Source organism: Grampus griseus, assembly GCF_964374135.1.
Source record: "Grampus griseus genome assembly, chromosome: 11".
Taxonomy (NCBI): domain Eukaryota; kingdom Metazoa; phylum Chordata; class Mammalia; order Artiodactyla; family Delphinidae; genus Grampus; species Grampus griseus.
Genome location: NC_139005.1, coordinates 43,687,328 through 43,702,352, shown reverse-complemented (window position 1 = coordinate 43,702,352; position 15,025 = coordinate 43,687,328). Strand labels below are relative to the sequence as shown.

General features: G+C 40.6%; 1 protein-coding gene across 1 annotated transcript in view; it reads right to left on the bottom strand.

The window, feature by feature from the left end:
- NCKAP1L (NCK associated protein 1 like) overlaps nt 1-14,792 on the bottom strand; it is a 42,532-nt gene extending 27,740 nt beyond the window's left edge. The window contains exons 1-12 of the mRNA XM_082665107.1: nt 14,677-14,792; nt 13,486-13,596; nt 12,665-12,757; nt 8,277-8,333; nt 7,403-7,545; nt 6,486-6,576; nt 6,258-6,395; nt 5,397-5,445; nt 5,145-5,301; nt 1,079-1,135; nt 691-787; nt 163-272 (exon numbers count right to left, since the gene is read on the bottom strand). Coding sequence (XP_082521233.1) covers nt 163-272; nt 691-787; nt 1,079-1,135; nt 5,145-5,301; nt 5,397-5,445; nt 6,258-6,395; nt 6,486-6,576; nt 7,403-7,545; nt 8,277-8,333; nt 12,665-12,757; nt 13,486-13,596; nt 14,677-14,778 — 1,205 coding nt within the window. The 5' untranslated portion in view covers nt 14,779-14,792. The remainder of the gene's footprint in view (nt 1-162; nt 273-690; nt 788-1,078; nt 1,136-5,144; nt 5,302-5,396; nt 5,446-6,257; nt 6,396-6,485; nt 6,577-7,402; nt 7,546-8,276; nt 8,334-12,664; nt 12,758-13,485; nt 13,597-14,676) is intronic.
- Between the last annotated feature and the right edge of the window lie 233 nt (nt 14,793-15,025).

Below are 15,025 nucleotides of genomic sequence, written 5' to 3'. Positions count from 1 at the left end.
CGAGGATGAGAACAGAGAGCTGTATGAGACTGAAAACGTGACCCGAAACAAAGACAGCGACAACAGGGCAGAAACTGAGACCTCCCGAGGTCACTTGATGTCCCCCCGTCCCTTTTCCCAGTCCATCTAAGGTCAAGATTCTTAACCATGCCAAGTACTAACGAGTCAGCGTAGTCCTCAGGTGTCTTCGTCTTGGTGACATTTTCTGTGTGGCGAACCAGCCAAGTGACCTCATCACGAATGAAGGACAGGGCCATGAAAGCAAAAAGGGCCTAAGGAGGGGACAGGGACTATGAGAATTTTCAACTTTATAAATGGATTTCAAAGCACAGAGAAGACTATCATGAAAATATGCATATGGAAACAACGGTGTAACCATACCAACAGTGGTATCCAATATTAAACACAGAGACTCACAAAAAACTATCTGTCTTCAATTAGTTCACAGTCAAATAGAGGATAAGGCAAGTACACAAATAGCTATAATATATGATATACTATGATAGTGCCCAAAAAAGAGATACAAGAAGTTTTAGGGTACTCTAAGAAGATTCAAGGGAATCAGGATATACATACACAAACAGAATAAAAAACTCAGAAATGCAAAAACTCATGAATGCCAAGTCATCCCCCACATAGGAGTCTTTTATCATTGAACATCGTCCCCCTCCCAACGTTTCTTTCTCTTGCCTTGGGACCCAGTAGTCCTGGTTCATCGGTTAACACAGTCTCCAGCTCCTTCACAGCCATCCGCAGAAATTGACGCCTTTGAGAGTGAAACTGGCCACTGAGGAAAGAAAGTGGAAACTAGAGAATATTGCCTCACCCACCCTTAAAAATCTTCCAAAGGCAGTGCAGAAGACAGCTGCATTTAGGAAGGGGTGTCAGCTAGGAGGAAGGTTCAATGCCACAGTTAGACCTGGTAAGGAAACACAAGAATCTGTGGGGCAGCAGCAAGTTCTTGGGTTGAGACAATAAGGCTGTACAGAAACTTGGGTGAGAACAAGGAGAGGAGAGAACAATCTCAGGAGAGATTCCTATTCCATCCCCTCTGGAAGAGCTCATTGCCCGCCTTTACCTGTTTGCAATTGCATGTTCCTTGCTTTCCTTTACGTCTGCCACTCGCTTGCCGTACCTGAGGATTGACATACACACAGAAGGGTTGGCCATACCACCAGCTAAAGGCCTTTTCCCACCTTCCCAGTCCTCAGAGATTCCAAACTACAGCCTGCAGGGGCATGGGCAGCCTTCACCATCAGGATCTTTCCAAACCTTACTTTTTACCCTGACCTATTAACAAGAGATTCATAGAGTTTAGAGATTATCTAGTTCTCATCATTATTTTGCAGATAAAGAAAATAATACCTGCAGAAGAAAACTGACTTGCCCAAGGTCACATAGGGTTTTAATGGCAAAGCTGGAACTAGATTTCTTGTCCTGTGCTCCTGCCTTGACACCTTCAAGCTGAAGTACTCTTCCAGGTTTGAGGGAAATACAAAGAAGCAGTGCATAAATATGACACTGCTCTCAAGTAAAAGTAGTTACTCCAGGGCTTCCCTGGTGGCGCAGTGGTTGAGAATCTGCCTGCTAATGCAGGGGACACGGGTTCAAGCCCTGGTCTGGGAGGATCCCACATGCCGCGGAGCAACTAGGCCTGTGAGCCACAACTACTGAGCCTGCGCATCTGAAGCCTGTGCTCCTCAACAAGAGAGGCCGCGACAGTGAGAGGCCCGCGTGCCGCGATGAAGAGTGGCCCCTGCTTGCCACAACTAAAGAAAGCCCTCGCACAGAGACGAAGACCCAACACAGCCAAAAATAAATAAATAAATAAATTTATTTAAAAAAAAAAAAGTAGTTACTCCAGCTCTCCCCTGGGTCCCATTCCCACCCACCTCCTCTTAGAATTTAACCTTATCAGTTACCCTTTTTTCACTTCAATCTCTCTCTCTCTCTACTGGTTTATTCTCTTCTCCCAATAAGCCTCGCTTATTCTAAAAGGACCCTCGCTTGACCCTGACAATCTACTGAACTTTGCTCATTCTCCCACACCACCAAACTCCTCCAGAGAGACACCTTTACTCTTTTTCACCTCACCTTTCACTGACCCTTGAAGCCCATATGATCTTAGACACTAAACAAACTGCTCTCTCTTAGGTCACCGTCAACTTTTGAACCACCAAATTAGATGGCCTTTTCATTGTTCTTTGTTTCTCCGTAACATTTGACTCTCCTGACCATACTTCTTTTTTTCAACTACTGACCCATGCTCAAAAGTCCCACGCTACTTTAGGCTCTGTGCTCTCTATGTCCCTTATATCTGTCTTCTCTTGAATTGCATCTGTTGCCACCACATTAGTCGAATTTATAACCTTTCGTTTCTCTTCTCCAAACCACCCCTTATTGAGCTTAGCACAGAATCAAAGAAATTTAGAGTTGGAAAGTATCTTAATCAAATCAGGATTCAACTCCACAGCATTCCTGGTGGGTAATTATTTCATCCTCTACGTGGTATGATGGAAAGTGAGAGGATTAAGAGTCAAAAAATCTGGAATGATTTCCTAATTTCATCTCTTATTAATTGAGTGACACTGAGACTGAGCCTCTATTTTCTCATTTATAAAAGAAGATATTGGGACTTCCCTGGCAGTCCAGTGGTTAGGACTCAGCACTTCCACTGCAGGGGGCACGGGTTTGATCCCTGGTCAGGGAACTAAGATCCCACATGCCGCGTGGTACAGCCAAAAAAAAAAAAGAAAAAAAGAATATATTAAACATATACCTGAGTATAAGTAACATGAAGATCAAATTAGATCATTTATGGCAAAGAACTCCCTAAACTATAAATCTTACATGTTAGTGTTGTTCTTAATGATGGGGAACAACACACGCTTCAGACATCCCTTCCATTCCCCAGAAGTGGTAATCATTAGAAAGTGTTTCTATATATCTGTATCTATTTACCTCCTGTAACTTCTAATTATTAATCTTAGATTTACTCTCTCTTAAGTCTGGCAATGAATTTTTAATAATACTCAGTTGTTGAGAGTATGATCAATAAGTATTCTCATAGATGGTAGATAATACATCTGTTTGGAGGACAATTTGGGAAGAGCTATTAAAATTTGAAATATGCATATCCTTTACCCCAGCAATTCCACCTGTAAGAATTTACCCTATAGAAATGTTCACAAAGATATATGTCTAAGGATGTTCATTTCAACATTGTTTGTAAAGGTTTTTTTTTTTTTAAAAAAAAAAAGGAGGGAGTGAGGGAACACTTCAAATGTCCATCAATAGTGGATTGGATAAATAAATTATGTTACAACCACATAATAAAATACTGTTTGAATGTTAAAAAGAATAAGTCTCTGTAGACTGACACGCAAAGATATCCAAAATAAGGTAAAAAAAAAAAAATAACTTCAGGATATAATGTAGAGGGGCTTCCCTGGTAGCACAGTGGTTAGGAATCTGCCTACCAATGCAGGGGATACGGGTTTGGGCCCTGGTCCAGGAAGATCCCACATGCTGTGGAGCAACTAAGCCCGTGTGCCACAACTACTGAGCCTGCATTCTAGAGCCTGTGAGCCACAACTACTGAGCCCACGCGCCTAGAGCCTGTGCTCTGCAATGAGAAGCCACCGCAATGAGAAGCACGTGCACCACAACAAGGAGTATTCCCCAGTCGCTGCAACTAGAGAAAGCCCGTGCGCAGCAACAAAGGCCCAACGCAGCCAAAAAAAAAAAAAAAAAAGAATATAATGTAGAATGTGGATCCATTGCTTTTTATCAATTGCTTATATAAGGTTGAAAATATATGCACACCTTTACATGTTCATTATAATCTACTAGATTATAAAAAAATTATAAAAAAAAAAAGAAAAATCACTCAATGGCTCCCTATCTCTTTTTTAAAAAAAATAAATTTATTATTTTTTTTTTGGCTGTGTTGGGTCTTCGTTGCCGTGCACGGGCTTTCTCTAGTTGCGGCGAGCGGGAGCTACTCTTCGTTGTGGTGCGTGGGCTTCTCACTGCGGTGGCTTCTCTTGTTGCGGAGCACGGGCTCTAGGCGCGCAGGCTCAGTAGTTGTGGCGCACGGGCTCTAGAGCACAGGTTCAGTAGTTGCTCCACAGCATGTGGGATCTTCCCAGACCGGGGATCAAACCCGTGTCCCCTGCACTGACAGGCAGATTCTTAACCGCTGTGCCACCAGGGAAGTCCCTCCCTAGCCTTTTTAGAACAGGCTCAAACCCCATGACAGGACATCCAAGGCCCCAGCTTACCTCTCCAAATCTGTCTCTTGACAACATCTTCATTTTTGTAACCTGGGCTATATGAATTTCTTAGAACTTGCCATGCTCCTTTTTGCCTCGAAATCTTGATAGTTTCTCTGCCTAAAGTATCTTTCTCTGCCTTAAGCAATTTCCCTGCCTTTCCATCCCTACCCCCACCACTCCAGCACACACACACATACACACACACACACACACACACACACGCTTCCCCTTTTTAATTCTTCAGGTCTATCTGTCTCCAGGTTTTCCTGGATCCTCCAGGGCCAGTTTAAGTATCCTTCTAAAGCACTTTAGGTTTATACATCATAATCCCTTATTATATCACAACAGTTTATTTTTCACTAATTTGCAAGCTCTTTGAGAGCAGAGATTCTGTCTTTTTTCATTTAATAAGCACATATATTGCACTTACAAAGTACCAGGCACTTTTCTACATGCTTTATAAATAGTTACTCTTTCATTCCTCATAACAACCCTATGAGGTAGGTCATAGGGAAGCATTATTATTATTTATAGACAAATTGAGGCATGGCATAGAGAAGCTAAGTAACTTGCCCAAGATCACATAGCCAGTAAGTGGTAGAGCTGGAATTCAAACACAGGTAATCTGGTTTCAGAATCCGTTATCTTAACCTCTATGCTATCTTACTAACTAATGTATCAAGTGAAGTACCTAGTAAATAGAATGTATTCAATAAATATTTGTTCAATAATTAGAATTATTCCTTAACACCTGTACTTGGGACACTTATGGAGACTAGAAAAGGATGTCTAAAGGAGGGGCTAAAAATCCCTAAAAAAAAGGATGTCAGGAGGGGCTAAAAGATTAGCTGGGACCTCATATCTCACCCTTTCAAACCGCTAAACAGATCCTCGGTGACCTTGTGCACTTGTAGCACATCCTCCCGTATGAGGGTGATGTACAGGGAACCCTGCAGACACAGCTTCCACAGCTTCTGGCACTGGCTATTGGAGTTGAGGCACCCGTGACAAAGAAGAAACCCAACTGTGGGTGGGTAAAACAGTGCAGAGGAAGACTTTTAGAATTTGATCTCCATATAACATGCTATGTCTGTTCCCACCTCATCCCACAAAACTTACTGACAATCCAGCGCTCCATCACTTCCACAGACAGGTACTCACAGGCCATCTATGAGAAGAGAGGCGGAGATGGTCTAGCAGTTATTTAACTTGGTCTACGCTAAAGACTAAGGCAGTCGAGACAAGGGCAGTCAAGCTAGAGTTTGAGTATTAAAACCAACTTTTATTTTACCAGACTGGATAAGGGCACATTGATAAGCCAATATCTGGGAAAGCTGCCAGTAATGGAGGTGAGGCACTAGAAGTGGAGTGAGGAGAAAAGAATATAGTTGAGAAAAGAAAAAGGAACTTGGACTAGAAGTGAGGACAAACAAATGGTTTGACATAACTTCTCTTCAACAATTCAGGAGAGTAATACTCAAAATCTCATGATTTCCGTCTCCCTTGGATTCTTTTACCATGTAAAGTATACGTCACTTGTTTGGTGCTTCTCATACTCTTGTACCGTCAGTTGTATTTTTATGAATACATGGCATATCTTCCTACTAGATTATAAATTCTTTGAAGCAAGGACCTTGGGCCGATAGTAGTTGAATAAAAACATTTGTTAATTAATTGACATCTATGCTCAAGTTCCTGCTGGGCTGAATAGGTGCCTAATGACCCAGTTTCATCCATTCATTCATTCTATGAACATTTATTAAATTCCTTCTGTGGGCAGGCACACACTAATCCTGGTCCAAAGAAAATCTCCAACCCAACTATGATTTTTTTAGCCACAAGAGGTGATCAACTCAGAGGCATATCCTAGAAGAGGGCTAAAGCACTCTTAGGACTGATACTTCCTGAAAAGAAGCACCCTCTAAAGAGATGGCCTTGGAAAGAGAATACTTCCACTGACAAGAGGAAAAGGGAACTCACTGTGTCTGAATTAGCAGGGTTAATCATGGCTGCAGGGGTGCTGATGAGACTTAGAAGCTGGGCACTACGCCACTGCTCAGCCCCCTGGTTCCTTCGGACAAACAGAAAGTGCAAAGAAAGCAGGGCTCCACTCACAGCCTGTGGAGAAAAAAAAATGAATCTCCAATGTCAATGATGGGGACAACATACTTCTGCCTGAGGAATTCTCCACTCTCTCAAGAAACTTGCCTTTGTGTGAGGCCCAAACTCCTCTGTCAGCTTCTTCAGAGGGTGGTCATACTCCAAGACCATCTGACCAAGACGGGCAAAACTGGGGTCACTGGAAGCATAGGAAAAAGGAGTTACAGCCCTCCCTTAAACATGATGTAAACTCTCATGTTTGCATATAGGATAATGATGTGTACATAGTCTGGTATTCTCCACCACCTCCAAAGATACTAAACTGTGAATTACATATACAGATAACCCACTCCAGGCCCAGGTATAACTAAGATAGAATCACATGATTTGGTGCTGGTCCATGAAAGTCTCTTCATTATAAGCACCTGAAATAAGGTTGGACACATGATAGGTGTTCTATAAATTCATATTGATTAGTCACAAATCAAGTAATATGGCTGGACCCAAATCTGTATACAACCCAAAAGAATATATATACATTCAAAGCGAATGATAAGTCATGTGCCTAGGTATTCATGCAGGCACATGGGAATACACATCATACATAGAACAATGTTCCACGGTCCCCTCTGATCCCTCTGGTCTTTATTTTTTTCAGCCCTTAAATACTTTTATTTGCACTAATGGAAAGGCAAAGAATTGCAGATAATCCAAAATCCATTTATATTTGGCTCCAAATGTATTTTCAAACATTACTTACCTCTAATGGCTTTAACTTTACTAATATTATTCCTACCAATATTAAAAAGAATTTTCTTTGCCTTTTGCAATAACCTCAAAAGCAGAGTGGCAGCCAGCCCAGGATTAAAAATTCATTAGAGACAGGGCAATTGTTTTACTTTGCCTGGGTTATCATATAGACTATAGATTCTAACATGAGAAAGCATGCCATCTATTTCTCTTGGATCCACCTTTACCTCATAGCACCATGTATGAGATTCTTCATCTTGTATATCTCAACTCACCTATGTCCATGCAGCATCTCATGGGCACAGTTGTACACGCCAATGAGCACCCGTCGATCCTCAATCCGTGACAGAAGTAAAATAACTGAGGTATAGGTCACTATCAAGTCCAGGTAACTCCGAGTGAAGTCAAAGTTGAGATTCTACAAGGAAAATACATAGGAACCCAAGAACAGCAAGGCCTATTAACCACTATTTCCCCAACCATTCCAGACAGTGCTAAACAGACTCTGGAAAGATCTATTTAGAAGGAGAAACTGACAAGACTGCAAATTCAGAAGGAGAAAATTTTAACAAAATTCAGGAGCTAAAAGTGAGCTCAAGATATAAGGAGGCCAGGAAATAAGGTGGCATTTAGAGGTTGGAGGAGGTAGAATAAGAAGATTTTTATGTGAATTCTGGATTAAATAAATCACATTGCTGATCTGCTTAACATGTAAAGACACTTTTTTTTTTTTTTTTTTTTTTTTGCGGTACGCGGGCCTCTCACTGTTGTGGCCTCTCCCGCCACGGAGCACAGGCTCCGGACGCGCAGGCTCAGCGGCCATGGCTCATGGGCCCAGCCGCTCCGCAGCACGTGGGATCTTCCCGGACTGGGGCACGAACCCATGTCCCCTGCATCGGCAGGCGGACTCTCAACCACTGTGCCACCAGGGAAGCCCGTAAATACACTTTAACTTCAACATTTTTACAAAAGAATTATAGTCCTGGAATTAATAGCCATTCATTCATTATACAGTATATATTATATTATATATATTATATTATAGTCCTGGGGGAATAGCCATTCCTCCAGTCCCATCTCACCCCACACTGTCCCAACAGAAACAATTTCCGTGGCTCTAGGATAGAAGAGAATTGCCAAGAATCTTACAATATCAAAATGGCACTGGCAGGCATCAATCGTGTTGAGAAGTTCATATACATGATCCTGGGGGTAGAATCGGAGATGAGAATGAATAAAGAATAAAGAGAAGATGACATGTACTACCAGAATTTGAGGGAAGGTTCTCTCCCTTGGAGGTCCTAGAGAGCCACTGAATAACATAAGAGCGGGTTGCTGAGTAGAGGGAGTTCCTCCTCCGTAAGCTGTCCGTGGGCCCCTATTAGTCTACCCTACTGGATGCCCATGTCTCCACAGGCACAAGTCACTACTACATTATGCACACTTTCCCTGATCTTATCATCCCAGTGCCCCCTTCCTCCACAAAAAAAGGTTACAAGATGCAGACCATCTGATAGGCTGTTTCTAAACTACCAAAAATCAGACTCATTTTTATTGATGAATCCCAAAATCAGTCTGTTCTTTGATTCTGTCTCTTATTCTCAGAAGTTAATCATTAACAAATGGGAAAACTACCCAACTTTCTACATGTTTCTGTTTACTGATCACCTACTATGTACTAAGTACTTACTAGGTAAGTTGCATATACTTCATTTAACCTCATTTCAGTGTGAGAGGGATTCTTTTTCTTTTCATACATAATTTTACCTAAATAAATATGCAGTTTTACTGTGGACACTTCCCTCCCCGCAACATCAGCACCCACCCTCCATCCTGCCCAACACTCAGGTAAACCAGTTTAACAACCTGGTATGTCCTTTCTTAATTTTCATCCTATTTATATAATCCTATTAGATAGGGAGAAAAAGAGAGAGAGGGGTCTTTTTGAAAATCATTTGTGTTAAAAATTAGAGATAATATTACACTGTTCTTATCATTTTACTTTTCTTATTCAACCTTACCTGCTAAAAGTCCTCAAGTCATCTGGTAGAGCACTAATGTACTTCTTATTAATGGCTGCATAATAGCCCATGGTACGGCCAGTTCATTCAGCCTTTTTTCCACTGATGAGTGTTTGCTTTGTTCCAATTCCTGGCCCTATCCACTGCACATTGATACTTTCATTTCTACAAAAGTGGAACTGCTAGATCAAAGGGTATATATATTTTTATTTTTAAAATATGTTGCCAAAAGATTTGAACGGGCTCTTTACAATTAAAAATATAAAAATGACGAACAAGCACATGAAAAGACGCCCAATAATATTAGTCATCAGGGAAATGCAAATTAAAATCACGAGAAGATATCACTACACACACCCATCAGAATGACTAAAATTCGGGAGTTCCCTGGTGGTCCAGAGGTTAGGACTTGGCACTTTCACTTCAGTGGCCCAGGTTCAATCCCTGTTCAGGGAACTAAGATCCCGAAAACTGTTTGGCACGGCCAAAAAACAAAAAAAAAAGAATGACTAAAAGCAAGTGTTGATGAGAATGTGGAGCAACTGGAACACTAATATATTGCTGATGGGAAGGGAAAATGGAACCACGACTTTGGAAAAAATGTTTGGCTGTTTCTTATAAAATTAAACATATACATACCATATGATTTAGCAATTCAACTTCTAGATTATTTACCCAGGTGAAATGAAAAATGATTTGTACTCAAATGTTTATGGCAACTTGTGCATAATGGCCAGAAACTGGACACAACCCAAAAGTCCATCAACAGGTAAGTGGATAAACAGATTGTATCCATACAATGAAATAGTGCTCAGCAAAAATAGGAAATGAATCATGAAACATAAACAAATCTTAAAAACATGCTGAGTGAAGGAAGCCAGACACAAAAGAAAACATGCTATATAGATTCTAATTATATATATGAACCCCTGAAAAAGAAAAACCTAATCTGGAAAGCAGACCAGTGGTTGCCTGGGGCCAGGAGTCAGGGAGGTAGGGATGGACTGAGGAAAAAAAGGTGCAGGGAAGCTTTGGGTTGATGGTAATTTTCTGTACTTTGTGGCGGTTGTTACACAGGTGTATACATTTGCAAACTTATTAAATGTATGGGGAAAAATGTTTCCAAGTTACCTTCCCCAAAAGGCTGTATCTAAAGTAACATATGGGGAAACTGAGGCTAAGAGCAGTTAAGAAACTCCCCAAAGATCACAAAACTAGTAAGGCAAAGTATCAGAATTAGAACCCAGAGGCCATGATCTTCTGTCTATACTACATGATCTCAAGACCTCTGTCTAGGTCTATGCTGCCTCCTTTGCTGGGAGGGCCTGTCTACAACTCCTTCCTGCAACCCAGTTCCCAAGGGATATAAGATATAACTGAAGTTTGCTTTCAGCCTCTCATACAACCAGTGTCACTACATTGTAAAGACAGAATCAGAAGGGAATGGATTTAACATCTGTTTGGCCTATTACTTTATTATATGCTAAACACTGTACTAGATGTTTTCAATGTGTTATCTCATTTAATTCTCACAAATACCCCATGTAGTAAATCTCATTTCCCCTTTTATAGATAAAGAAACTGGGAGTCAAAGAGTTTCTTGTCTAAAGCCATACAGTTTGTAAGTGATAAGGCTGAGATTTAAAACCAGGTCTGTCTGATTCAGAGCCTACCTACCTTACAATGCACAATACCTCCGTGTCTCTATTTCCCTTCCTGCCCTGAATGAGGCATACTAGATTCCTTGGGCTCAGAACTTTACCACTGCAGCAACCAGAGATATCCTAAAATCTCCTTTGGACAAATTTTCTAGTAACAGACTTTTTATATGCTTCCAGCATTCTTCTACTACCTCCACCAGTGCCTACCTTCTTCCTAATCACTACTCTCAATTCCAAATGAATTAACCTCTGACCTGACCCTCCCTCTTCACTGCATGATCTAATGAACAGCCTGGATTAGCTCCCTAGAGAAAATACAGGACACCCAAAGCAGGGTCCCATACTCTTGTACCACCTGAAAAAATATTATAATACCATCACAAACTTAAATGGCTCAGATGACTAAAATTTGTGTTATTTCTTGAATACATAAACAATAGGTGTTCATTGCAGAATAATTAGAAAATACAAACATAATTTCAATTTATTTTTAAAGCCACTCATAATCTCACTGTGTAAAGAAGTTCCAGCCTTATTTACATGCATATTTATCTATGTAAATATACATTTTAGGGACATCTCCTGTCGTAAGCTACATTGTAATTTGCTTTTATACTAAAGAACATGTGAAGAGCATTTTTCCATGCCGATTAATATAAATACGTGTTATCCTTAACAGCTGTATAATATTCATTTATAGACATATACTCTGAACTTTTAACTAAGCCTCTATTTCTTGAATATATGATTATCAAGTTGTCACTATCATAAGTAATGCAACAGAGTACATTCTTGTACATATACCTTTGCACTTCTGATTGTTTCCTTAAGACAAATTTCTAGAATTAGAATTGTTACATTTAAAAGTATATATTTTTAAGACTTTTGAAACACCATATCGATCTGCCCTTCAAAAACATTGTACTAAATAATTTTTCACAGTTTATGTTTACAAAAATAGTACATGCTCATTGTTTAAAACTCAATTTATCATCCATGTATTATGCTACCAAACACTGTTAACAATTAGACAAATCCAAACTGAGGGAAATTCTGAAAAATAACTAGTCTGGACACTTCAAAAAGGTCAGTGTCATGAAAGACAAAATAAGGCTGAGAACTATTCTAGATTAAAGACTAAAGAGACATGACAACTAAGAGACATGACATCATAAATTCAATGTATGATCCTTGAGACAACTAGAGGAATATGAATATGGGCTATATATTAACTACAACATTGTAGCAATTTTACATTTCCTGAGTACGATAATTGTATTAAGGTTAGGTAAGAAAATATTCTTGCTCTTAGCAGATGTATGCTAAAGTGTTCAGGGAGGGAAATGTCACGATGCCTGCAACTAACTCAAATGGTTCAAGAAAAAAAAAAAGGTAAACAAACATGGCAAAATACTAAAAATCAGGAGATCCAGGGGGAGAGTAGAACAATGTTCATTGTACCATTCTTGAAATTTTTCAGTAGATTTGTAATAAACTATTGGTTAAGAATACTTAAAATTTTAACTCAAATAATACAAAAATGTATAGTGTAATAAGTTAAAGCCAATCATAATAATCCACCCCCAAAGGCAGGTATTTTTAACAGATTAATGTGAACTATTCCACATCTTTCCTATATATATATATATATACTAACACTATGTGTATATAAGTTTATGTATCTTTTAAAACAAAAATAAAATTGTATCATACACTATTCTGCAACTCACTTTCATTTAACAATACAACTTAGATATCCCTCCATATATCAATACATCTTATTTTTTCAAGAAACGGGAATAAGGAACATAAAAGAACGTCCAAACATTGGGGACCTGGGCTAGAGAGAGCTCACCCGAAATTCCATAACGTCCACAAATGACTGGTAGTAGTTGGTGAGGAATCTAATTATCTCAGATTTTTCCCGATGTACTGGTCCTAAATGTTGCTGAGAGAAACAAAATAAAAAACACAAATTAAGAAGACAATTGATCAAAGTAACCCAAGAAGAACAGGGGTTGTACCTAAAACATTCTTAAAGAGGGTTAAAATACACTGACAGAGGAAGCTGGAAAGTCTTCGAACTCGGAAGGTTTTTAAACAGAGAATATTCTCTATCTAGGCAGGATGGTTGCATGCGATCCTGACTGGATATAGATTGTGAAGTGAGAGGAAATTTCAAGGTCTCTTTCAGCTAAAGAGGTTTATTATTCATATCAAAGTCAAAAGAAGCTGAATGAGAAGATGCTATAGGTAAGATGGTAAGAAATCTAGGGCTAACATTTAATAAGGGAGAAGTAAGGGATATGACACTAGATGCATAACTCTAAGACAATAACCAAGAAAACACTGAGGGGGAAATAGAAACAACAATAAAATATATGCAACTGCTTCATCGATAGAGCCGTCTTTCTTGGAAAGAACAAAGTGTTCTTGTGAATCTTACAATGGAGAAAGGGGCAATGTTTTGCTCCAGTTTACCCTAGGAGAATCCCATCTTATCTCAGAATTCTTAAGACTACAACAACCTGAAGCCCTGTGGTTGAGCTTAGGAAAACTAAAAGAAGGCTAGTCCATCCCCTGCCAAGTTCAAAGAGAGGCAGTCAAAAGAGAGTTTGAACCATCCAAGCACAGAGTTATTTCAGAGAAAGGAGAGAAGAGGGACAGCATTCTCACCGTGCTGTTTCGGACATCTATGTTGGGAAATTTCTTGTTGATGTACTTGAGAGATGATTCCATGGACTTTTCCAGTAAGAAAGGGGGCTTGGATTTGGGGTCTGAACAAGTCTGCACAAATAAATAACACTATATTTCAACCCTTTCTCCCGCTCCTTGGAAACATACCTCTTCCTGCATCATGCATTCTCACACAATCTCTCTTAGGGAAAGGGAATCTGGGAATTAATTATAAAAGCATAAGAGTAGGTCAGGAACAAGTTCCAGGACATTAAGCCAACTATCAGAAGAGCTAAATAACCTCAGCATTTCGTCTTGCTGGGTAAAGCTTAACATCTGCTCGCCCGGCACAAAGAGGAAGCTCTCTCCTCACCCCTCAGCTGAAGCCGGAAGGAGAAAAACAGCTGCTCAGAACTTAGACTCTGTGGGAGAATCAGTGTCACAATTATGTCCATTATATAAGCATCTTATCCCAAAGGGCATTTATAGGGGGCATGGAGACAGAGAAACTATGTCCCCAGTGATTTGTTTTATTATGAAATGCACCAAAGTCCCCTCCCCCCAAGTCCCCTATTTTCTCTTCCAGAAATTCCCCACTCCCACCCGTCTTTATCTCTCAACTTCACTAGGCCCAGCCCCTAGCCCACCTCTTGCCACCAGCTTCTCCCAATTCCGAAGTTCCTATCCTAAACACACATATATATATAACCACAGCAACAACTGTCTCAGAGCCTAAGTCCCTCAGAAGGTACCTACTCTTTTTTTAATCCAAATAGCGTATCTATTTTTTCCTTTTAGGGAAAGTACTTGCACGAAAAAGTTTTTGCCAGAGACCCAACTTTGGCTGTCTTCAGAGTGTGGGGGACCAGCACTAAACAATAAGACCCAGAATTCTAGACCCAGACTTTTATCCAGGAGACCCGGAACACAGTTATTTCCCATCCCATCTCTAACCCCAGCAGGAAGCAGACACCCTCGTTGGGGGTGAGAATCATACCAAGAAAGGCGGAAGCCCTGAAAAAAAGCCTCCGCTTCTGCCTCCCAGCACTGGCTGTCCTACATAATCCGAGTGACTGAAGGCCAGTTAAACTAGTGAGAAAGAGGAGCAAGCCTAACGGCTGGACCTGCCTCAGGGTTCCCTGCCTTACAACTGCTGGAATAGTTAGTACTAGTCCACTTGCCTATGCTTACCTTCTTGATGTTATACATCCGGATGAGAACCCCCTGACCTCGGTCATTCAGGATAGTGAGCTTCTCTGCTAATTTATGCTGGTAGGCAGAAGTCAAAGACATGATGGCCACGGAGAGAGAGGAGCATCCAGACAGCAATGCCTGATCTCCCCAAACACTTTCAGCTTGGGTGGTGACACCCTCTGGGCGGAGGCACCCAGCCTGGTTGGTGCGCTGGTCTTCCCGTTGCCTCTACAATTGGCTCATGGCTGAAAGCAGTCATTACACCTCACAGGCCTCCAAATCTTCTGTGCTTCCTCTTGCACACTCAGCAGGGGAGACTTCCTCTTTCTAGCTGTGCAGCATTTTT